The sequence below is a fragment of the Cnephaeus nilssonii genome (genome assembly GCF_951640355.1).
Source record: "Cnephaeus nilssonii genome assembly, chromosome: 12".
Lineage (NCBI taxonomy): Eukaryota > Metazoa > Chordata > Mammalia > Chiroptera > Vespertilionidae > Cnephaeus > Cnephaeus nilssonii.
The window spans coordinates 53,047,293-53,071,425 of record NC_137083.1 but is presented as its reverse complement, the minus strand read 5'-3'; the positions used below and the strand labels follow the sequence as shown (position 1 = coordinate 53,071,425).

At 43.2% G+C, this 24,133-nt stretch overlaps 1 protein-coding gene across 3 annotated transcripts; it reads right to left on the bottom strand.

Annotated features, from left to right (window-relative positions):
- Positions 1 to 4,437: 4,437 nt before the first annotated feature.
- MKRN1 (makorin ring finger protein 1) lies at positions 4,438 to 23,725 on the bottom strand. Of its 3 annotated transcripts, none has more exons than XM_079786094.1 (8): positions 23,641 to 23,725; positions 14,872 to 15,000; positions 8,978 to 9,207; positions 8,328 to 8,554; positions 6,776 to 6,990; positions 5,920 to 6,030; positions 5,240 to 5,378; positions 4,438 to 4,880 (listed from the first exon to the last, which is right to left on the bottom strand). In XM_079786094.1, exons 2-8 carry the CDS (start codon positions 14,991 to 14,993, stop codon positions 4,671 to 4,673), a joined length of 1,254 nt encoding a protein of 417 aa, XP_079642220.1. In that variant the 5' UTR covers positions 14,994 to 15,000; positions 23,641 to 23,725; the 3' UTR covers positions 4,438 to 4,670. The 3 variants fall into 3 exon arrangements, with proteins under 3 accessions (XP_079642220.1, XP_079642221.1, XP_079642219.1); XM_079786095.1 differs by lacking the exon at positions 23,641 to 23,725 and adding an exon at positions 21,384 to 21,742 and having other exon boundaries at positions 5,987 to 6,030; XM_079786093.1 differs by lacking the exon at positions 23,641 to 23,725 and adding an exon at positions 21,384 to 21,741.
- Positions 23,726 to 24,133: the final 408 nt, after the last annotated feature.

Here is a 24,133-nt window from a genome sequence, read left to right as displayed (position 1 = left end):
CCCTGGTCAGGGCTTGTGCAGGAGGCAACCAATCAATGCGTTTCTCACATCGATGTCACAGTCTTTTTCTTTTTTTAAATATATTTTATTGATTTTTTTCAGAGAGGAAGGGAGAGGGATAGAGAGTTAGAAACATCGATGAGAGAGAAACATCGATCAGCTGCCTCCTGCCCACCCCCTACTGGGGAGGTTCCCGCAACCAAAGTACATGCCCTTGACTGGAATCGAACCTGGGACCCTTCAGTTCGAAGGCCGAAGCTCTATCCACTGAGCCAAACCGGTTAGGGCTCTTTTTCTTTTTTTTAATGTATTTTTATTGATTTCAGAAAGGAAGGGAGAGGGAGAGATAGAAACATCAATGATGAGAATCATTGATCAGCCACTGAGCCAAGCTGACGAGAGCAATGTCTCTGTCTTTCCCTCTCTTCCACTCACCCTAAAAATAAATGAAAAAATACCCTCAGGTTAGGATTAACCAAAAAAAAAAAAAAAAAGGGGGGGGGGGAGAGACAAATTTATCATCAGAACTGGGTCTTCCTTTAAACAAATCTTTGTCTTACTAATTCAGTTTTACATTTTAGATTATTTCCCCAGTTAACAAAGACAGGAGTTGATACAGCCTTGTGGAAGTCAATTTCTAAGTATTTACTAGGGAAATAAGCTTTTGATTAAAAGAAAACTAAGTGCATCAGTTGAACCTAAAAATATTTATTTGTTCAGGTACCACATGGTATATATCTCTTCTATGCACTGCAACGGAGCAGCAATAGAGACCTGGTAAGATCTTGGGTATTTTCTATTATCAGCATGAGATCTCTTCCTGTCACGCAATACAAAGAAATAAGCACCTTGTCAAAATCTAAAATGTAAGGCTGTTTAAATGTTTGTGAAGTAAGTCCTAGACACCGTGGAAGTAATAAAGCAGCCACTTTTGGAGACAGTAATACTGTGTTAGTCACTTCAGATATAAATTACAAAGGATTTACTGTTTAAATATTTTTTAAAATTCTTTTCCCACTTAGAGGTAAATCCCTTTGCTGCCGAAGCCCTTGAAACCCTCAAACTGCCTCAGAGATTTATTTTGAGGGCTATTTAAAAACTTAACCTCTAGCTTCCTTATTTACAACAATTTAAATAAGTGCTACGGACATACTTAACTATAGCACAAAATTTCCTTCTAAAAAATATACATATTTTCAGTAGTAATAATGCCCAAAGTAGGCCAAAAAGCAAATAATTTGTAATGTTTTTCCTACTAACATCTGTATCGATTTCAAACCAGTTTGTTCAATGATTCACTCAAACACCTTACAATTTACTTTTTACTTATCTTAGAGGCACCTAAAAACATTAAAATGAGTATTTCAAATAGTACTTAGATTTCCTTATAAAACAAGTTCTTTCAACAGATGGTTTCAACACGGGATAGGCTGTTAGGCTGTGACAACAAAGATTCCAAATCTCAGTGGCCTTTCACCCCAAGGTTTATTTCATGTTCAGGTTCTGTTGCTCCGGTCAGCTGAGTGACCTGCTCTACCTCTCTCCCCACTGCACCCAGGCCACCTTCTCAGAAATGGTCGATTGCCAGGGAAATGGGGAGAATGAGGGAAAGTCATGAGCTGGATCTTAAAATCTGCATCAATTCTGCTCACATGTCACCAGCCTAAGGAAGTTCCTTGGGCTCTGCAACTACACGATGCCCTCTGAAAGCAGACTTGGAAATCTGATGAACAGCAGGAAACAATGACTACAAACACCTTTACCAGCATCAGACCTTCCAAGGGCCAGGTCCCCTCCCCTTTCTGGCATCAATACCTTCCTCCCCCAAATCTTCAACAAGGATTTGCTTCACCTTTTCCTCAAACCTTCTAAATAAGAATCTGCCGGGGTGTTTCTCAGCATGTAAAAGGGTTCAGGAATCTGGAGAAGGGGCTGCATGTAAATTAATAGAGGCTAGACATGAAATATAAATTTGGAAGGCATTTGGGGGAGCCAGAAGAGACCTAGCTTCAGTAACCAAGTTCTCTGAATCTCTGGACCCCTAGATTTTTAACACAAATTGCCCTAAGGCAAAGCAGATATATCAAAGGCAAGGTTTGGTATACAGTAGGCATTGTCAGGTAGCGGGAACTGCTTTCTGCTTGGCCAGCAGCAGGTAATAACATGTAGATTGAAATGCCCTCAGCTGTCTGGCAGTAGGTAATAATATATGCAGATTTTCAGGTTTGGGGACATGCTTTCAGCTATTCCAGCAGGCAATAATATAACTCTTCAGTCCTTGCTGAAGGCTCAAGGTCTACCAACGTTTTGATGAACTTCTTGCATTTATTATGACATGCTGGAATTAGCTTCCAGCAAGAATCTGTCCACAGGAGTCAGTCACAGAGGTAACCATAACTTAACTTGTGGTGGCAGGAAAGAGGTTAAGATAGTTAATTTGTGCAAATGAGAAAGTTTGAAGTTCCACCCATCACTGTTGGTCCCCCAACCCTTTTTGCAATTGGCAACCACACTGAAGTCACGGTGACAGGGGAGCAACACCCATTATGAATTGGCTCAAACATGAGCTCCCACTGCCTTTTCTAAGACACAAAGGAGCTGCTCCAAACATAAACCTATGGAAAGGCCAGCAGCTTTCATCTCGCCTAGACCCTTCTCCCCAGACTCAGATACGCTCACAGAGCGGCTCCTGCGGAGTCTCTCCCCCCTTCCCTCATTCATGCCTCAGGCTCGCAGTAGCAGCTTAGGGTGGACTTCTGGCATTTCTGGGGGCGGGGAGCCACAGCTGTTACTATGGCTACAATAAGCCAATATACACAACTCTTAGATGTGGAAACATTTTCAATAGCATAAATTCTTAAATAGACATCAAAACTAGAAATGCCAAAAAGGTATTTTATTAATAAAATTTCATAACAGAATTAGGCAGAGCATGGGACCTACCTGTTATTTGCAGGAGTGAGGCAGGTTCAAGTACAAGCATATGTATGGCAGTGCCTGTGGTGGCCTAATAACTAGTCTTACAAATTCTAAAATACAGACTAGTTTGATGATCCTGTTGGTAAGGTTTCCCTCTCACACATTTGTCAGTGGGGTAGATGTCTTAGGAAAGGTGTCACTGTATCCACAGAAACTTGACTCACTGATGAACTGATCAAAGAGTCAGTGAAAGAAATAAACAGTATTTCAAACAGCTCATTCATTACACAAGACAGAAAGACAACTTAGGGTTTTTTATTGTTTTATTTGGGAAAGTGCTTCTTACAAAAGGGCAGCTGTAAAATACAGAGACCTCTGTAACGACTTGTTTTTTCTTAAAGTGAAATAATGGGTGGGATCCAAGGAATCAAAAGCAGTCGATGGGCCAACTCAGGAGCATCTCCAAGTTATTTTAAGGAAACAGCAACAAAACTCAAGCTAAATTTTCCAATCAAGGAATTCTAACAATTTAGCTTGTCTTGTGAATTACCAACCCAACCCCACCCCCCCTTGAGTGGGAAAGCATAACTTATTACTGCAAACCAATGACTCCACTACAAGAAACACCTTAGAACACAGTTTTGAATCACATCTGTCTACCTGCAAAGTACAGGGATGGAATGAGGCACATACCCACAAAAACACAAAAACCTCACAACAAAACCCCTCAAGCGAGGACAAAGGTTTGCCAAAAGGTGCCTGAACTGGAGAGGGTAAGAGATCATTAAGCATTAAATACAACTGTGTATCCACAACCCCGTTTTGTGATAAGATATGGGATAACCAGATAGTTTTACCCTCTATGGCTAAGCCCATTTATTCATACAGACAGACAAAGCTAGTAACAGCTACCAACATACTGCTTTGTCCTGTAAGATCTAGTTGCCACATTAGGCTGAACCACTAAGCCAAGGTTTTCCACTAAGGCTAAGAACACTGCACCTATGCAGGGATGCGAGGCTTACCACACACTCGCACTCACACATGCCAAGTCTACCAGCTCTTGGGAGTCGACCTCAATTCTGCATTTCTTTTATGCCAGTAAATCATTCTTTTAGAATCTTCCTGTCATACTGAACAGTAAAAATCTCCACACATTCGCACCTGGTTATGGTTATCCAGTAGTTATTACTTGTGTGCAATTATCAAGAGACCAAAACCACAGAACAAGTGCACGGGGTAGGGATTGTGGGGTAGGGAACATATAAAAACACAGATGTGCAGATTTCAGCAGAAACCTCAAGTATCCGCCTCTAGGTCTGTAGCACAGGCTACTTGCCACAGTTCAGATCCTTCACCCATCACCTCTTCTTGGACCCCAGAGCAGGGCCAAGGCTGTGACTTTGGAACCTGGGTCCTTAGAATGAGTGCGGCATGTCCATGAACACCCTCCAACTGTGTGAATCTGGTTGAAAACAGATGACGCAACAAACCTACACTAACTGTCTGACAGTTAAGTTCGTGTTACAAAAAACTAACTTTAAGGTTTATTTTTGTAACTTTTTAACCAGAGGAAACAACATACTCCGTGGGGAAAGGTGAGGGAGTGAGAAGACAGGCCCTGGGTACGAAGTATTACGACAGCACCTGGAGTTGCTAGGCCTGCCTAGGAGACACGGGCACTGCCACACCACCACAGGGGACAGCACTGTCTGGGCTCAGCAGACCAGTTCACACGCCACGCAAAGCTGCTATAGGTCCAAGTCATAAAAGTCTTCCAGCTCATCGTGAAACAAGTCCCACTCGTCTTCAGAGTCTGTCAGCTCGTCGTCCCCACCTGCAGCCAAAAGCATAAGCAACATCTCGCCCAGCTCAAAGGTGACAACCTCTTCTTCATCGTCAAAGGGGTTGCTGTTCTCTCTTTCCTCAATGAGCTCCCAGAAGTGGTTCCTTCGTTGGGCCTGTAAGAAACAAGGCCATGATAGGGGTGGCACTGTCGAGTGGCATCTTCTATTCTCTCCTTTCTAAGGCAAAACGTCCAGCACACCAGAGGGCATGGCGAACCCACTTGTCATTTAGGGTTCCACTTTACCAATGCCTCCCCTCTGGTTACATGATGCACAGGTTTAGGCTAGAGTTTTAAGCATTCTAGCTCTTCCTCTCATGCCCCTCCCAGTTTCCTGAGGTTGGTTTTCCTGCTTTAATACTCTAGTTTTGCTCCCAGACCTGAGTGTTAACTTTCTCCTTCCCCTACCCCAATCTGTGCAGGACTCAACTGAGATTGTGGTATTTTCCCTTCTTTAAAAAAAGTGAGAATTACCCGGTATCTGCTTGATGTTCCCACTTTCTGTCTCTGTGGCTCCTCTCTACGGCCATCGGGGTACGCATGCTTGTAAAAACAGTTCCCTCCAAATGGGCAGCTCCCACGTCCTTCATCAAAATACCTGCACGCCTTGTTGCTGGAAAGGAAAATATCGCAACCCTTATTCACAGTGGACTTCAGGTCTGTATGCAACCCATATCCGGGGTTTCTCTAAACAGCTCGGGATGGAACCGGTATGTCAGTTTACAGCCCTCCCAAGGTGTGTTCTTAAAGGTGTGTGTGCTAATGCATGAAACACTAGCTAGAGACAGATGCGCTGTCCAAGTCTAACTAAAATTTAACAGCTCTACCACGGTAGATCTAGCAGGGAGAAAACCTTCTAGAAAGCCCCCACCACCCCAAGAATATAGGAAAAGTAAAACATGGATTCAGAAAGATGGGGCTTTAGTTACCAGAAGCACAGACTTCATTGTAACACAGTCCCTTGGCACACATCCCAAGGACTGTGCTAAGGTAAGACATGTAATGGGTGTTACCGGGGACGACAAATAAACTGTCCTGGGGAGTAAAAGGAAGGGTAGGAAGGAGGTAGGAGTGTATAACGCAGCCTGTTCTTTTCAAAGTGAACCCAAGCTCCGCTGGGATCTTGGCTGAAGAAAAGGCTGCAGTGCTCATACCTCATTGCCTCCTTGTATTTCTGAATGAGTTTCTGCTTCTCTTCTTTCTCCTCCACCCAGTACTCACTTGGAATGACAAAGTTAGATGTGATTCGGCATTCTGGGCAGGACCTGGGAAACAATGAACAGGCTGCAGTGCAAATTCCCCTTTACAGGCCCACTCTTCAAGGACACACCCTGGTGCGTCACCTCCAGATTTAAAGACTTAAGCTCCAAGTCAGTGGGCATCTCCTGAAGGGGCTCCCAACACTCACACAACTGACCATTTCCTTTGAGGCAAGACAAGCTCCTTTATAAATTCAGCTTACTGGCTAGCCAGTTCATTAAAAAAAATAAAATAAAAATAGAACTTAAGTTAAAATAAGCAACAAAAGAAGACATTTCACACAGACTCCTTTTTCTTTCGTTTAAATAAATTTATTTCTTGTAACTTTGCTCTGTTTAAGTTATGTCGTTTTTGTTCAGTTATGAGAACAATCTTTAAAGGATGGTGGATTATTGGCTAGCTTAATGGATGAAATAGGAAAGTGGAAAATGTAAAACGTCAGGAAACATACATTCAGAGCTAGATAAGCTTGTTCACTGAGCCTAAAGGGGCTAATCCGTTAAACAATCTCCTCAGAAAAAGATTCTACTAACTGTTACATAGGGTTTCCTCATTCAAATAAAAGTAGACATACCAACTAACCTAGAAGCTAGCTGAAATACAAACAAGAAACCCCAATTCCAAGAATACCCCCGTTTCAAGATAAAATGCATGCATTTAAATGCGGTCCATCTGCTTGAAAGTTGGCACAAGACACTAAATTCTTCCCCAAAATAGAAAGCACAAACGAAGATTGGGGAGGAGTCTCACTTTATGATCTTGCTCTCAAATTGCTTAGCACTCCTCCACTTGCGAATACACTTGAGACAGTAGGTGTGGTTGCAGTTGGAGAGGATCCCGAAGCGGCGCTCACTGGGGTTGGCTTTCTCATAGACCACCTCCATGCAGATCCCACACACTTTGTCCTTACTGCGCTGGACGGCAAACGAGAGCTCCATGTCCTTCTCATGGGCCTCAATGCAAGACTGGAAAAAGTGGAGAGAGAAGTGTAATCAAGTCACTGGATAATGCAAGACTTCACCTGGACAGTTAATGACTTGTGTTCAGAGAGCCACATAGTCAACTTAAGAGTTAGTGTTCCCAATTTGACAGCAGCTTTGTCCGTTCACAAGTGAGTACAGGTACACTGGCATTTTGGGACTTGACATTACTAGAAAAGTCACACAATAAGGACTTAACTTCAGGAACTGAAAAATCATACAATTTTCTCAACCCTGCAAGTCAACCCCTGTTGTTACCTTCATTAAAGGCCATTTTCATGCTAAGTTTGTTGACTTTCTCATTTTTTAGATGGAAAATGCAAGTGGGATTAGGGCCCTAAATTATAATCTGTCAGAAAACAGGGTGAATGGTCTGACTGGTTTGGCTCAGTGGATAGAGCGTCAGCCTGCGGACTGAGGGGTCCTGGGTTCGATTCCAGTCAAGGGCATGTACCTTGGTTGCGGGCACATCCCCAGCGGGGGATGTGCAGGAGGCAGCTAATAGATGTTTCTTTCTCATCGATGTTTCTGACTCTCTATCCCTCTCCCTTCCTCTCTGTGGAAAATCAATAAAATATATTTTTAAAAAAAGAAAAGAAAACAGGGTGAATGAAACTAACATTTATTAGGTGACAATTATGTGCCAGGCACATAATTTGCACATAAAAAAACAGCTTTACTGAGATATAATTCACATACCAGGTAATTCACTCATTTAAAGTGTACAATTAGCCATGGCCAGTGTGGCTCAGTTGGCTGGACTGTTGTTCTGTGCATGGAGAGGTCACCAGTTTGATACCCAGTCAGGGCACACACCCAGGTTGCCATCTCCATCCCCAGTGAGGGGGGGTGGGGGGAGCATGCAGAAGGCAGCCTGATGTTCCCTTTCACATCAATGATTCGTGTTCTCTAGAGAAAAAGAAATCTTAGTGTGAGGGCCTTATTTCTTTTTTTTTTCTAAATGTATTTTATTGATTTTAGAAAAGAAGGAAGAGGGAGAGAGAGATAGAAACATCAATGATGAGAGAGAATCATTGATTGGCTGCCTCCTGCATGCCGCCCCCACACTGGGGACCAAGCCCGCAACCCAGGCATGTGCCCCTGGCCAGAATCGAACCCGGGACCCTTCAGTCCGCAGGCTGATGAGCCAAACCAGCCAGGCAGGGAAGGACCTTATTTCTTGATAAAGCGATCAAAAAGCCCAGGAAGGAAAATATCCCTACTGACCAATATTTCAATTCACCAAACGTTTCCCTGAAGCCAACCAACCAACGGGCAATGCTGTGAATGGGGAAATACATTCTGACATCCTAGAAACTTACTTTTATGTGCTGTGATCTCTGGGCAGCGTCCACGGGGTGCAGGACCTGCAGCCCGCACATGTCACAGGAGTCCCCGTGGAGGTACACGCAGTTCTCCCCGTAGCGGCACTCCCCCACCGCTGCGTAGGGACAGAGCTGCTTCTTCGTGTCCACGGCCGTTGGCTCCTTCTCTGGCTCTTCCTTGGTCACTGAGCCCTGCAGGGGTGCTTCAGTGCAAGAAGGGGCAGCTGAAACGTTTAGGAGAGTGGTAAAGGTCCAACATGGGTCAGGCAGATAAACTAGAGCCTAGCTGAAAAGAACTGTCATTAAACTCCAGAACAGTTTACTGAACTAATCTCCTTACTCTTGGAAGAAATGAATTTTTTTTTCTAATGCTGATATTTCCGAGATTAGGCAGGTAAAAGGGGGGTGGGAGCTCTTTATATATCTTTTGTGCAACTGTACTGATAAAAGAAAAGAAGGCTTCAGTTTTTCAACATTCTAAATTCAATACTATTGGGATTCGTCGAGTTTCTTTCACTCCATTTGTCAGTTTCAGGTCATCTGATTTAGACTACTACGATTAGGCTGCATGTGAAGACTGGCAACCAGAAGGTTGTGAAAACTACTATCTAGCCCTCTGACCTGTTTTTATTCTTCAAAATACTCACTACGGCCACAGTAGGGCTGCCCAGGAACAAACTCAATGGCATTCACCCAGTCTTCTGAACCTGCGCCTACAGTTGCAAAGTTTGAATTCCTTGACTCAGCCTCGCCCGTATTCATTTCAACAATGGATCCAACTACTGGTGAGAGACTTGAGGAAGCAGCAAGGGATGGTTTTGCAGTTAGATCTAGAGCAGTTGCTTCTTCCTGTTTCAATGGTTTGCTATGCTCGTATCTAAAAAAAAAAAAAAAAAGAAAGAAAATTAAAAGTCAGTAGTCAAAGTCTAAGCAGAACCCTCTAGATGGGGTATCTATTCCCTGATCCTGTCCTTGGGTTCTTTGTAAACTGCTGTGCACATGAATCATCTGGGAAACTGTTTGAAGCCAGACACCTACTCTGCACCCACGTGATGCTCACACTGCTGGCCCAGGGACCACACTTGCAGAACAAGGTCACAGACAAGGGACAGAAAACGTTGGCCTGTGTGGCCCAAACAGACTGATTCATCAAAGCAAGGCTGGCACTCAAATTCAACAAGTGGAAATATGGAACCCATTTTACCAACACATAAATTAAAATGCTCCCATTATTAAAATCCAGTTATAACTTACAGTATGTATCTAGTAGTTCTTCAATTACTTAACTGGCAATACTAACCACGGGTCATGTGTTTACATTTAAATGTTTACATTTAAAAAATAAGTAAAACTTAACTAAAGACTATCCTTTAGCTTATAGCAAACAATTGCCGAGTTGTTTTTATTGTTATATTATCTTAAAACTTCATATTCCTACTTTGCTTTGTAGTACAAATCATTTTGAGTTTCCTGCCATCAGCTACAAAAGCCAATGCATTTTATTCCATAGCCTGGAATCATGCAAACTGAGAGGAAGGAGCTGTCATGAATATGCTTTTATCATCTTACTGCCTCCTCAAAAATCGTGAAGGAAGTATTAATTTTAGAGGTGATGTAGACGATGAAATGGTCAAATAAGTGGTATGCTAGGTCTCATGTAAATCTTAAGCTGCTTTTCACAAAATGGCAACCATTTGCCAAATCTAGCTACTTATTCTTAAATGAAATTTAAAACTCAGTTCCTTGGTCCGTGCACTAGCCACAATTTCAAGTGTTCCAGAGCTATACATAGCACCTTTCCACTATCAGAAGCACTGCTCTGGTTTAGTTTTAAAATCGCAGGAAACCTTGGAAATCTAGCCCCAAATCCTCACTTTTCAGATTAAGTAATTCCCTGACTTGAAAGGGGATAGCAGAAAAACATTTTATTTTCAGTCTTGAAGTTAGAAGAGGACCTGGGCTTTGTAAAGAAGACAGGCTTTAATTTAAAATGCCCCCCTCCACAGAGAAAGGCTTCAGGGCTTTGGGAACTAAATGTCAAGATGCAGAAACAGCCCTGGCCAGGTAGCTCAGTTGGTTAGAGGGTTAGAGTGCCATCCCGATACACCAAGGTTGTGGGTTCAATCTCCAGTCAGGACACATACAAGAATCTACCAATAAAGGCATAAATACATAAAACATCAAATCAGCTTCTCTCTCTAAAATCAAATTTAAAATTTTTAATAAAAAAAGATGCATAGCCCAACCAGTTTTGCTCAGTGATTGAGAATCAACCTATGAACCACAAGGTCATAAGTTCGATTCCTGGTCAGGGCACTGCCCAGGTCGCAGGCTTGATCCCCAGTATGTGGCGTGGAGGAGGCAGCCAATAAATGATTCTCTCATCATTGATGTTTCTCTCTCTCCCTTCTTCTCTGAAATCAATATATATATAAATTTAAATGCATAAAGGGTCTTAGAAACAGATATGACACCCATATTTTAGTTCTTTCTCCTTTGCCATATTCATTTTAAGGATTTTTGGGTAAATGACTCAACAGCCATTAGACACTTAATAGATTATCAAATTGCAAATATTTTAACTTTTGAAAGAAGTGCATTTTGGTTTTAAGGCAAATTTATCAATGAATCAACAAAGTATGGTAAGTTTTTCAAAGCACAGAATATTAGCTAGAAAGTTCACATCTGTACATAAATTCTCTTGCTTTCAAATATTCTACAATTTTCTATGGGTATAGAGAAGAATCTGTTTTATGAACAGACTAAAAAGGAAAAAAGAACCAGACTAAAAACTTGAGATAAATATACTGGGCTACTTTTTTTTAATCAACACCTGATTATAGCCATGTACCATACGTCAAGAACAGTACCATCTACTGAGGAGTCAAATGTGAATAAAACGAGGTCCCTGTTGAAAATTTACTTTGAACAGTAACCTTTTAAATTAAGAGTTCCTCTGGAAAAGAAATGTATACCAAACAAAAACAACTTTATTCTAAGGGATTACACTGAGGAGAAAACACAGTATTTAAATTTAAGATTTGTAAAGACAAAGCAAGGAAAAAAGAGTAAAAGCCAAGGCTACAATTCTGAAAGATGTTTACCAAAAAGTTTCAAGGGGATGAGGAGACTAGACTGGTATTGAGCACACAGTACAATTTACAGAGGATGTTATTATAAGAGTGTACCCCTGAAACTTGTTATTAACCAATGTCACCCCAATAAATGTAATTTAAAAAGTAGTTTGGGCCCTAGCTGGTTTGGCTCAATGGATAGAGCACCAGCCTGTGGACTGAAGGGTCCCAGGTTCCATTCCGTCCAAGGGCACATGCCTGGGTTTCAGACTCGATCCCCAGTAGGGGGCGTGCAGGAGGCAGCCAATCAATGATTCTCTCTCATTGATGTTTCTATCTCCCTCTCCCTTCCTCTCTAAAATCAATAAAATATATTTTTTTTAAAAAGTGGTTTGGTGAACCATGGACCTCCTTAAGAGCAGGGACGGCCAACTAGGCCCTCAGGCCAAATCCAACCAGAGCTAACAATGGTTACAACATCTTTAAATGGTTGAAAAAAAAGATCATTTGATGGCACACAAGATTATATGAAATTCAAATTTCAATATCTCAAAATAAAGTTTCACTCTAGTCCTATCTAATATATCAGCTTATATATATTATCCATGGCTGCTTTTGTGCTACAAGAGACCCTGATGGCCTGCAGAACCAGAAATATTTCTTCTCTAGCCCTGTGGATAATCTGCCAACCCCTGCTTAAGAGGATTCTCACATCTATTAGATGCACAGTCCTTGAGAGCAGTTTTGTTATAGTTATTATTTAATGGATTATCACAGAACCACTAATCTTTTTAGTCACAGTGTTAAGTGATGAATTAAAGCTAACCTAACATTGAAACAAACAGGAGTTTTTCTTTCACATTCTGCCAAGAAAACTTTGATACATACAATCAATTTCTACCTAAGGACATTTAATCCATGTTTCCTCTAGCTCTAAGCAAGAGATTTTTCTCTAGGTTGGCTTGCAACTGGCTACTCCCAATCACTCCAAGGTCTGAGGTCTGCCTGTAAAGATTTTAATGTATGCGATTTAATAGGTCCAGAGGGCAAAACCCTTCCCCAAAGCAGTTGTCAACCAAGGCAATACTGCCTCTTTCTCCAGGGGTGTGTTCAGGAACAATGACTGGGAGTTTTAATGGATTTAGTCGGTGGGGACGAAGGATGCCAGCTGTCCTGCAATGCACACAACGGGCCTGGCCAACGAGGACCTGGCCTCACTGGGTAACAGCACCACCACTATGAAACACTGATGTGGTGCCACTTCTGAACGGCTGGAACTAGGATACTATCTTTCACTATAAACTATCCCCTGGATGAGGAGTTAAATTACTTTAAATCCCTGGGCATTGGTGAAGTTGTATAAAGATTTAAGTCCCTAAGCATAATTTCAACAACAAAAAACAAGCAGTCATGGAACCAGACCCTCCCTAGGACTCCCTCCTTGCCTCATCTATAATCCAGCTTGTAATAATCACCTGCATCAGCCTGTCCCCACGATATCACCAAACTCCCCTTTCAGGCAGCACCCCAGTATACAGATTTCCCCAACTCCTTCCACTCTATCATAAGTGTTCTACACCCAGTTCAAATTAGCATCATTCCCCAAAGAGGGAGCTGAAGCTTTATTATAAAGAAAACGAAGGGCATTCTGGGATTTTCTGAGGAGAGTATCACTGTGCCACTTTCTCCTTTCCAGTAATATTGCAATGAAAAAAACTAGAGCAAGTTATTGACTGCTACTCTCAGCATCAGTTCCACTTCTAAGCTCCCAGTCACATGAAAGGACCTTTTTTTTCTCTCTATTCTTGCTAAGTTTCCTAAGAAAACATGTGGGATGACCTAACATTAATGTCTCACCCATCAATAATGTCTTAGTCTTTTGAACTTTAAGCATTTGAACCCAGCAGCTGACATAATTCTTATCTAATAGGGACACTACTAGTAAAATCAGCTATGACATTGCCAATCTTGTCTTACCATACTCCGCCCTTCCAAAGGTGGAGCCCAATAACCTCCTCTTGAACCCGGGCTGGACTTAGTGACTTGCTTGTAATAAACAGAACATAGTGGAGGCAACAGTGAGGGCTCCTGAGACTAGGTCATAAAAGCCATTGTGGCCGTGGCCTGGCGCGCTCTGTACCACTGCTCTGGGAGAGCCAGCCACCAAGCGGGAGGGCACCATAGGAGCCCTAGGAAAAGGTGCCTGTGGGGAGAACGAGTCTCCCGCTAGCAGTCATCTAAAAGGTGATCCTCCAGCCCGTCAAGACTTCAGATTATGACAGCCCTGCCCCAAATCTTTACAATACAAATCTGAGAGTCTGGGCTAGACCCACCCAGGGAAGCCACCTTCATATTCCAGACCCCCAGAAACTGGAATTGTTTTTAATTTGCTAGATTCTGGGACAATTTGTGTAGCATCAATAAATAACATATTCATACACCTAGATATTTTCTGAAATAGGAATATAAAGAAAGCTCTACCCAATTCTGAAACAGAACCCACCATTACTGAAATGTAACTTAACAGGATTATAGTGCCAATTCAATGAACAATAGAAATTACTTAATTAATCCCTCTTGGTTCCTTAACATTCAGAATTAGATACTAAAGATATTCTTGAAGCACTTTCCCTAAATCTTAGCTTATAATTATTCTTGGGAGCTGCGATAGGGACAGGTTTAGGGAAATTTGGTTGGAATGACATACCCTCTTAACTAGCAACCTAATACACTTTTCCAATGGTGAAACCAGTTCTCACCATAGAGAATTAAAAGCAGTCCCGCTTGGTCCAATATGCACCTCATTCTTGGTTTAAAAAGGAAATGTCATACACAAACATACCTTCACCACTCCCTATCCCTAGGTTTGCAGAAGCTGCTCCTCAGGCATTAACTAAACTTAGAATTCTATTACAAATTCATTTTTTAAAATGTATTAATAGCCCTAGCCAGTTTGGCTCAGTAAACAGAGCGTTGGCTTGCGGTCTAGGTCTAAAGGGTCCCAGGTTCTATTCTGGCCAAGGGCACATGCCTGGGTTGCAGGCTTGATCCCAGACTCTCAGATTTGTATTGTAAAGATTTGGGGCAGGGCTGTCATAATCTGAAGTCTTGACGGGCTGGAGGATCACCTTTTAGATGACTGCTAGCGGGAGACTCGTTCTCCCCCCCTAGTAGGGGATGTGCAGGAGGCAGCCAATCAATGATTCTCTCTCATCATTGATGTTTCTATCTCTCTAGCTCTTTCCCTTCCTCTCTGAAATCAATAAAAATATATTTAAAAAAAAAGAAAGAAAACGTATTAATATTCCTTCCAAGTGAGAGATTTCCGTCACTGCACTAACATTCCTAAGAAGTCCTTTTCAAAGCATTATTTTAACTCTATAAATTAAAAGCTATGGGGATTATGTACTTTACTAATTTTTCCCAATCCACCACTAAACACAACTGATTTGTGAGCAAATTCTTACCTGCAGCGGTCTCCGTAAATACAGTACCCTCGCTGAAAATACTTGCACAGCACACCGTATGGACTGTCAGAGAGGTCATGCGAGTAGCGACAGTTATCTCCTTCCTTACAAACCCCGTGCATGAAATACCTGTGAGACAAGGAACCACAAAGCTGGATTAGACAAGATGGAGCCAATACTCAAAGAATTCATGACCAATATATTCCACCAGCAACACACTAGTACTGTATACTAATCCTATACCCATGATTATATTCTACACAAAACATGTAAAATGAACAAAGTAGAACTAGACTATGACCATAAAATTATCCACTGAGATAACACAGGAAGGCTGCCTATAGACACAAAGTTTAAATTTAAACTTTGAGGTTGTCAATCTTATCTTTCCAGGTTAAGTGTGACCACTGTTCTCATGTTATAATCCTAGTGGGTACATTCTTGTTTTTCACTAACTTTAGCCATAATGGCAGTTCTATCTGCTAAAATAAAAATCTAAGATTAAAAGCAATAAACAGTGTGGTAATTGGGGAGGGAGGATAGGTGGAGGTGGAAGAGGGTACAGAGGGATAAATGGTGATGGAGGGAAAAATAAAAAAAGCAAGAAACAATGAAGACTGGACCAGGTCAGACTACTGTTTGTTTCACTTCAAGAAACTATTTTAATTATTTAAAAGCCACATGTAACAATACAAGCAAAACTTGCTGCAAAAGTAGGGACGAAGAAAATCATTGTATGTCCTCGTTTAGCAGACGGATCTCCCTGTGCCTTAGAGGAATGCACGTGTACCGAACTAGCAGTTTCCAGCTCAGTGTCAGAGCATGCCTCAGTGGTTCCTGCCTCAGTGGTTCCTAAGTGGATCAGGACCAGCAGCGCCAGCAGCACGTGGGGATTTGCTAGAAATGCACATTTTGAGACTTCACCTCAGACCTTCTAACCTATAACTGGGGTGAGAGGGGGCTAAAGCAAGCAGCACCTGCATTTCTCTAAATGACTCTGTGGATCAGGGAAGCAATAAGGGTTTTATTTTAATCCTGAAAAGGGAGTAGAACCAAAACACACACCACCCCCATCATCCCATCACTGACTTATTAGGATTAGTTTTTCTTCTTTTAGTCTTTCTCTTGAGCAGGGTTATGAAGATTTAGTTTTGGCAGGCTGCACCTCCCCAAATATGCGCCTCCCCACCGCTGGTACAGAGTAAAGGAAAAAGTGCCTATTTCCTGGGCGTAGGTAGAATATCAGTAAGCACATTCCACTTTGCCCACTGATTTGGAATGATACACAGAAAATAAATTCACATTTACCTAAGGCTGTCCCCAATTAAAACGCGAAAGGTTATTCAGCAATTTCCTGCGTGTTATCTTTACAGCAGATAACATGGAAAGAAAGAATACCACTCTGATGGAAAGAATTTATTAAGATCCTTAAATGCCCTAGGACTGCAAATCCGTAACAAAATAAAACATGGTAGGTCAAATTATACTTAACCTCATCAAACTTGGGTTTGAACTTTCTCTCAACTTCAGGGCTACTTTGTGTAAGCTTTAAAACTGTTTGAGAGCCATATCACCCAAATTTGAGCTACACTGTATCAACAGATAATTTTTTTAAATATATTTTTACTGATTTCAGACAGGAAGGGAGAGGGAAAGACAGGAGCATCAGTGATGACAGAATTGTTGATCAGCTGCTCCTGCACGCCTCACACTGGGGATCGAGCTTGCAACCTGCGCATGTGCCCTGACCAGGAATCAAACCGTGTGACCTTCTGGTCCATAGATCGACACTAAACCATTGAGCCACACCGGCTGGATCCAATAGATAATTTTTGACTGCATTAAGTGAAGAGATTAAAACTTAACAAAACTACTAAGCAAGTAAATGATAACTACATTGTAATCAATACTACGGAGTAATCATGCTTCTGAGTTTCTATAAAAGTATCCACAGTTGAAAATAAGTTATTCATTAGAAACAGTGTCACTGTTTGAATACAGTTGCTTTCTGTCCCATCCCCAGTGGGAACACTTTTGCTGTTACATTCTAAATAAGACAAGAGTGCCTATACCTTCACTATTTATTTGGGGTCAATTTAATGTCAGAGATGCATGTGTTTTTAAGGCTTGATAAAATACCTACCTAGATGCCAGGACCGGTTTGGCTCAGTGGATAGAGCGTCGGCCTGTGGACTGAAAGGTTCCGGGTTCGATTCCGGTCAGGGGCATGTACCTTGGTTGCGGGCACATCCCCAGTAGGGGGTGTGCAGGAGGCAGCTGATCGGTGATTCTCTCTCACCGATGTTTCTAACTCTCTATCCCTCTCTCTTCCTCTCTGTAAAAAATCAATAAAATTAAAAAAAAAAAAAAATACCTACCTAGAGATAAAGCTGGGCAGTAGTTCCTAAATCTCAGGCACAATACTTGGAATTTCAGGTTTGTTCTTAAATCCTATTCTGCCATGGTCTCAATTCAGTGCATTGTTGCACTTAGGTTTATGATGCTCTTCTTTATGTCAAATTAAGTCACCCAGGATTCAAGTAAGTCACTGCTGACCTTACTTAACCTTGTTTCTTCAATCACTTGCTTCAAGGACCTCAACTCCCTAATACCTGCATCTTAATGTTCAGCATGACACTCCACCTTCACCAATATTACTTTTTGATATTCATAATGGGTGTAAACTTTTCTAGAATTCAAAATAAAAGAGTAAACACTAAGTCAACAAATAGATTGGATTGAGAAATAGAACCTCCGGGCAATAGAAGTTCCTGAGGTCCATAATGAGCATCACTGAAGGAATTCAAGCAGGCACAAAGTCACCTGATACTGCAGAATCAACAGAAACACTAGAATACAAGCCCTCATTAGTCAGGGCCAAATGCATACTAAGCATTATTTCACATTTACTTGGTATGTGTGGTCTGGGTTTTAGGTTCTTGCAGTGGTACCAACACTGTTGGTATACCCAGAATTACCGACATTTCTCACAGTGAAATCCCTTCTTGCCAACCTATCTCTGTGTAAGTCTAAGAGACTGGCATGATAGTGTAAGTTATAACAGGTAACAAAAAGAAAAAGGCCACCCACTCCCAAGAATTTCTCCCTAAAACCAAACCAATAAAAATGACACCATTAAAATTCACCTGATGCCCCTGCCCAGGCTGAGCTTGCCCTTCCCTGAGGTGAAGATTTCGGAGCCACAGATTTCTGCAGTTCCTTCCACCTGGAAGGTTCTGTGACTCCAAGCAGACATTGTCGGGTAATAAAGACATACCACTGACTAGAATCCCCTGACCTGCCTCTTGGAAGCCTAAGCATGATCAGGATATATTAGCATGCTCACAGTTCCCTAGCATCATCACAATCTAACAATCTCTTTGGGAATTTACAGAAAATTACAGATTAATTAATTTGGAATTTAACCACTTCATCTGCTGTTACATTTCTCACTTTGGTATTTTAATGTACTCTATTTCTCAAACTAGTTTGTAAATTCCTGGTGGTTAAGAACCATGCTTTATTCTGCTTGTATCTCCTCAGTACCTATACACATAATAGGTTTTTTCCTAAAAGACACCATTCAAATTCAGCTGATGCCCCTGTAGAAGAGAACTAGGTGTCATGGTGAATCACAGTGACAGCAGCAAATTAAATTTCCCTAGGCTGGAGAACTTCTTCAAATACCATCCCTTCAAAAGAAAACACCCTAGAGTTGTAAGTAATGAATTTCAACTATAGATATCACAGCACTTAAAGAAGACCTTCTGAAAAACTTCCTTCATTTTTAAGCTATACTAACCACATTTACAAGTACAATTTGCAAGTTACAATGTTTCTTTACTAACTTTTGAACCCTCATATGCTCAAGGAAACTAAGTGACAGCATTTCTATTTCATAATATTCCTCCAATAAAAGATGAAAAACGGCCTGGTGGGGGCAGCATAATACAGTTCCTTGAGAAAGATATACCTAGGATTTTCTTAAACTGCAGAAATAAAACACAATGAGATAGAATTTTGAGAGATCCTGAGCAATTGAAGATAAATATCCATCGTCCAAACAACTACTAACTTCTAAACGCATTATACTCTAGGTGAAGAAAGCCAAAATCCTAGGAATGAGGGGGAAATGGACACAAACACTAGAACACATCACTATCTTGAATTCAAAGGAGTTTTAGCTATCAAATACACTGCAACTATTTATAACACAGTGTTATTGCTTCTTGGTCTTTTGGCTAAGATAAAGTGTATTTATTCATAATACAGTGCATTTCTGTATTCCCTTTAACATCTAGCACACTCTCATTGTAGGCACTAATGCTTATTCACTGAATAACTGAATGAGGTAGTCCCAGAAAGACATACACATATGTCCCATTTAAGTCCTTTGTCTTTGCTAATTCACAAGGTTTTTTTTGTTTTGTTTTTTTAATGAAAGCAGAGGAACATTACTAGTCCATATTGAAGTGGGTAATTTTAGGTGTGGATTTATCAACATCAATTCAAGTAATTACTGAATATGCCAGATACCCTACAAATAGGATAATGAAATAGAGCCTTGCTTTCAGAGCTCAAGTCTAGAATAAATGAAGATATCATGATACTCCTCTGTTCAATAAAGTTTTTTTTTTAAAATAGAATATGTTGGTACCTAAAATAACGGAAAACAATGTCAACCAAGACATATCAACTAACCTGAACATTTTTTCAGATAACTGTCTAGCAAGCTATTGACAGGTTTATGTAAAAATAAAAAACAAAACCCTGCACATCTAAGCCTGTATAGTGTTTTCTGCCCCCCCAAATATTAGATTGCTCAGGTATGTAAATTTCTTTAATACATACATCAATTGGTTCATGAGCAAAGAAACACCACTGGTCTGGGAACAATCTAGGATATTTCATTAACTCAAAGATCCTAAATGCAGGCAAAGAAGAAGAATCAGTTGGTAACTGTGTTTTGAATTCTGGTGTTACTGGTGAGGAACTAGAAAAGAGAACCAGAAAAGGAAAAAGCATCTAACAGCGGGGAAAGTAAAGTAGAGGAAGTGACAATGAATTCTGTGCAGAGATGTCAAGTTGGGCTCAAGTTACAGACACAGCAGGATAATCTGGAGGTTAAGTATGTCTGTTCGGTGAGAGGTTTTCTAGACTATTTAGCTTGGAGATGGTGCGGGAAATGTAGTCCTTAAAGTAAAGAAGTCCCATCTTTAAGGGAGATTAAGTTCATTGTATGAATGTAGATTGGGGCTGCAAGGTGAATGGCTGGAAAATTCAGGAAGACAAAGTTATACTAGCACTTTAATTTTTTAAGATTCAACTAGAACATATCAATCAACTGCAGCACATAGTTACAAGGATGGGAATTCTTAGATTATCATTTTGGGGATACTGCACTGAATTCCTTTCTTAGGGTCTACCTAAAACAGCCTTATGCTTCCTCCATCCTGTTACTTAAAGTAAAGGTAAGTAAGCTTATCATCTATGCCTCAACTGCATCATATCAAAGACTGGCAGGGTTTCAATCTCGCTGTTGATACTAGAACAGTGAGTTCTGTATATTAGGAATATCTTTGCGTATTAATGATCTCACCCAGATGAAACCGGCAATTCGGATGGATTTTTGCAAATGAAAGCTTCTACTCCTACTGATCACATTTTTAAAAACCCAAGCATAACATCAATGAAATGCTCTAACCTTATTACATATATATATATATATATATATATATATATATGTATATATATACATATATATGTTATATATAACAGCTTGACAGTGTTTAACATGCGTATACACGTTCCTATAAGAGCCATCCACTGACCACTTAAAAGAAAAACAAAACACACTTTCATCTGACCTACCAAGCCAAAACAAAACCTCTCCCCCGGGCTGGAGGAGGTCTTGGACTCCCTTCAGCGGAAAGATGCGTGGATTTCAAAAAGAGAAACATTTCGCCCCGGGAGGGGAATGGCAGCTCGTAAAATGTAGGGCGGAGGATTCCGACCCGGCCCGGCCCACGGTTCCCAGACAAAGCTCAGAACCGCCAGCCTCGATAAACATACAAAGAAGAAATGACAAAAGCTACTTCTCCGGGTGGGGCGGGGGCGGAGACGCGAGCAGACGTTACAATCCGATGACAGGGCGGCGGGCCCGGCGGCCAGGCCACCTCGCCGGCACCCGCGGCGGCGCTCCCGGGCTCGCGGGGAGGCAGGACCCCGGCGACAGCAGCTCTCCCTCCCGGCACCTGCGGGGCCCGCGGCAGCGGGCGGGGATCGGCGACAATAGAGGGAGGGAGCAGCCACCCCACCTCTCGCTCCGCGCGCCGCGCCGCACGGCCGGGCGCAGCGAGGGCGGCGGGCGGGGGTTGACGCAGCGCGGGCGGGGAGGCGGCGGCGGCGACCGCGGGGACGGCAAGTCGCCGGCCGCCCCGCTCCTCCGCCCGCCCTTCCTCCGCGGCATCGGCCCCCTCCCTGCACCAGCGCCGGGCCGCGCAACGTCTCACCTGCAGGTGACCTGTTTCGTCCAGCCGCCGCCGCCGCTGCCTCCCCCGCCCCCCGCCCCCGCGGACGGGGAGGTGGCTGTGGGGATAGGGGTGGGGGAGGCCGCTGCCACCGCCGCCGCTGCCGCTCCTGCTCCTGATGGTTTGGCTGTTGTTCCGGGAGCTGCAGCCTCCGCCATTACTGTTTATCCCACACAGCAATGGCACCGGAACTTCCGGATCACATAGTTCCGGTCCGGCTGCGGGGAGGTGAAGGCGGCGAGGCGACGGGAAGGGAGAGGAAGGAGATTGAGGCGCTGGCTCGCTCCCCTGGGCACCGCGTCGCGTCTCCGAGCGCTCTCGCCGCTCCAACTGCGGGCCCGAGCCGGAGCGCCCGCGGCCCGCCCCCCGCGCCCTCTGATTGGTGGATCATGCCGCCCCGCCCAGGGGGCGGGGCCCGGGTCCGCCAGGTGGGCCCCACCCCCTCCTGCCCCCAGGCTACACCGGGAACCGAAGTCCAAATTTCCAGAGGCTGACCCAGGGGAGTCGTTCCTAGCAGAGGCCGGTTCAGGGGAAGGGCGATGAGGAAGCGGGGATTTGCGATCTGCTTAAATTCACTTTCCCACTTACTGGCTCTTCCAATGACTAGCTGTAGGGATTTGGCTAGATACCCATTTTCTCTGAGGCTCACATCTCTCAAAGGGGATGGTAATAGGCGCTACCTCATAAGGTTGCGGTGAGGATTATAAAACAAGCGTGGGGATCACTGAGCTTAGTGCCTGGAACCTGGTAAACACAATAATTCCTATTCCTAGCTATTGTTTTTGAGCAGGTTAACTTACCTCTTAGTGCTCCTGCTTTCTCTCTAAAAATAAGTTTAAACAAATATTTTTACAATACCTACCCCAGAGGTGGTTGAGAAAATTAAATGAGTCCATGTAAAACCCTGATCACTGTGTTCACGATGCAGTTAATACTTAATAGATAATGAACAAAAGGTGTCCAAAATATCCCAACTTCTGAGTTATATTTAAAACTATCAAGGTTAAAAATGTTTCCCATCCTATTACCCCATTAATGCCCACTCAGATGCTGCATATTAAGTCCTGAGCTTCTTAACAACTGATGAACGGAGTGGATCCAGAGACATGGAAGCATGGAACAGAGTGCAGAGGGTGGGTGGGTGGTAATGAACCGAAGACCTTGTATGCATATACGCATAGCCCATGGACACAGACAATAGGGTGGTGAGGGCCTGGGGCGGGGGACGGGTAGGCTGGAGGGGGCCAATGGGGGGAAAAGAGGGACATATGTAATACTTTCAGCAATGAAGAATAAAAAAGAAAAACAATAATCGTAAAAAAATAAATCCTGAGCTTCCACAGATTTCCATAAGCCCTTAAATTTGCTTTTCTAGTCTCTACCTTGAGAGTGAAAACCCACCCCACTGATAATTAGACCACGATGTACCCAACTGAAACCAGGACAGTAACAAAGTGGACAGAAAACAGTGTTTCTCCCAAGGCCACACCAACGGCTGCAAAAGGACCAACAGTCCCTTTTGTGTAATTACAGCTTTTTCACCAGTGACTCCCCCAGACCCACTCCATTCCTCCCTCCCACCTCCCAAAGATCGCCGAGGCGCCCAGTTCCTAAACTGCCCCATCTCAGGAGAGCACCCAACTCAGAGCTGGCCTGCTCTTCCCTCAGAATCACCCAGCATGAGCTTCAACCCTGTAAGAAATGCCCCCAACTCCCCTTTCCATGAGGCCCCCCCCCCCCATTCCTCTCCTGCATGGCCTCCCCTGCTTTAGCAAGTTCGTAAATTTAACTTTGTTGGACTACTGGTGTATTTCTGGTAGTCTATCTGTGAGGTATTACTAGTCAAGTAATAAATTGTGGGGGTTTTTTTTATGGGGAAGGGGAAAGCAAGCGCTTTAAAGTTTCTCTTACGTTAAGAAAAAGGGTCATTTACACCTAAAACAATTCTATCCTAGGGAAATCTTCTTGAAGATTATGGATTCTTTTTGTCTCTTTACTGTTGCCCTCCTCAGGAACAGTGGCACCCAGCTCAGAGCCCTCATGTGAGGACATGAGACCACAAAAGAGCCGATTCCCCCAAGATACACCTGGGCCTGAACTTCGGGAATAACCCAGGCCTGGTGCTAAAATGGAGGGAGGGTAGCACCCAAAGCCGTCCCCAAGCTCTTAGATAAATCCCGGGGCTGAGAGACCACGGAGGCTGGCACCTCCAAGGATGTCAGTTGTTAGGGGAGCTTACCTGCAAGGCCGGTCTCGGAAGGAGGCAGGATGAAATGGGTACCTCCGTGCCACGTGGAAGGTAGGAAAGGATTCCAGGAGGGAGCAGGAAGGCTAGGGGTAGTGGGTGGTGACCTGCCCCATATAAGGGGACAAAGCCTTATTTGCATCTTGCCTGGGGCGGGAGTGGGCTGTTCCTGGACCCAGCACGCCTGGGGCATAGGAGAGGGTGGGGCAGTCTCTGTGGAGATTTAGGGAAGCAATCTCTGTTCTGCCCTGAATCTAGGTGGATCTAGCTGGAGGGTCCAGCAGCAGCCACACCACTGAACAAGCCCACACAGGCCCAGCTGAGCTGAGCTCTGAATTTTAGATCTTCTAGCTCAACCCTGCAGCCTGTCCTCTGCTCCAGGGCCTGCAGGGGGAGTTTCGGTCGTGGTTAGTCCTCATTAGGTCCTGTGTGGCGTGGCTTCTCCCCTCCTCAGACCCCATCTCTATTCTGCCCCTTTTGGGCTTCT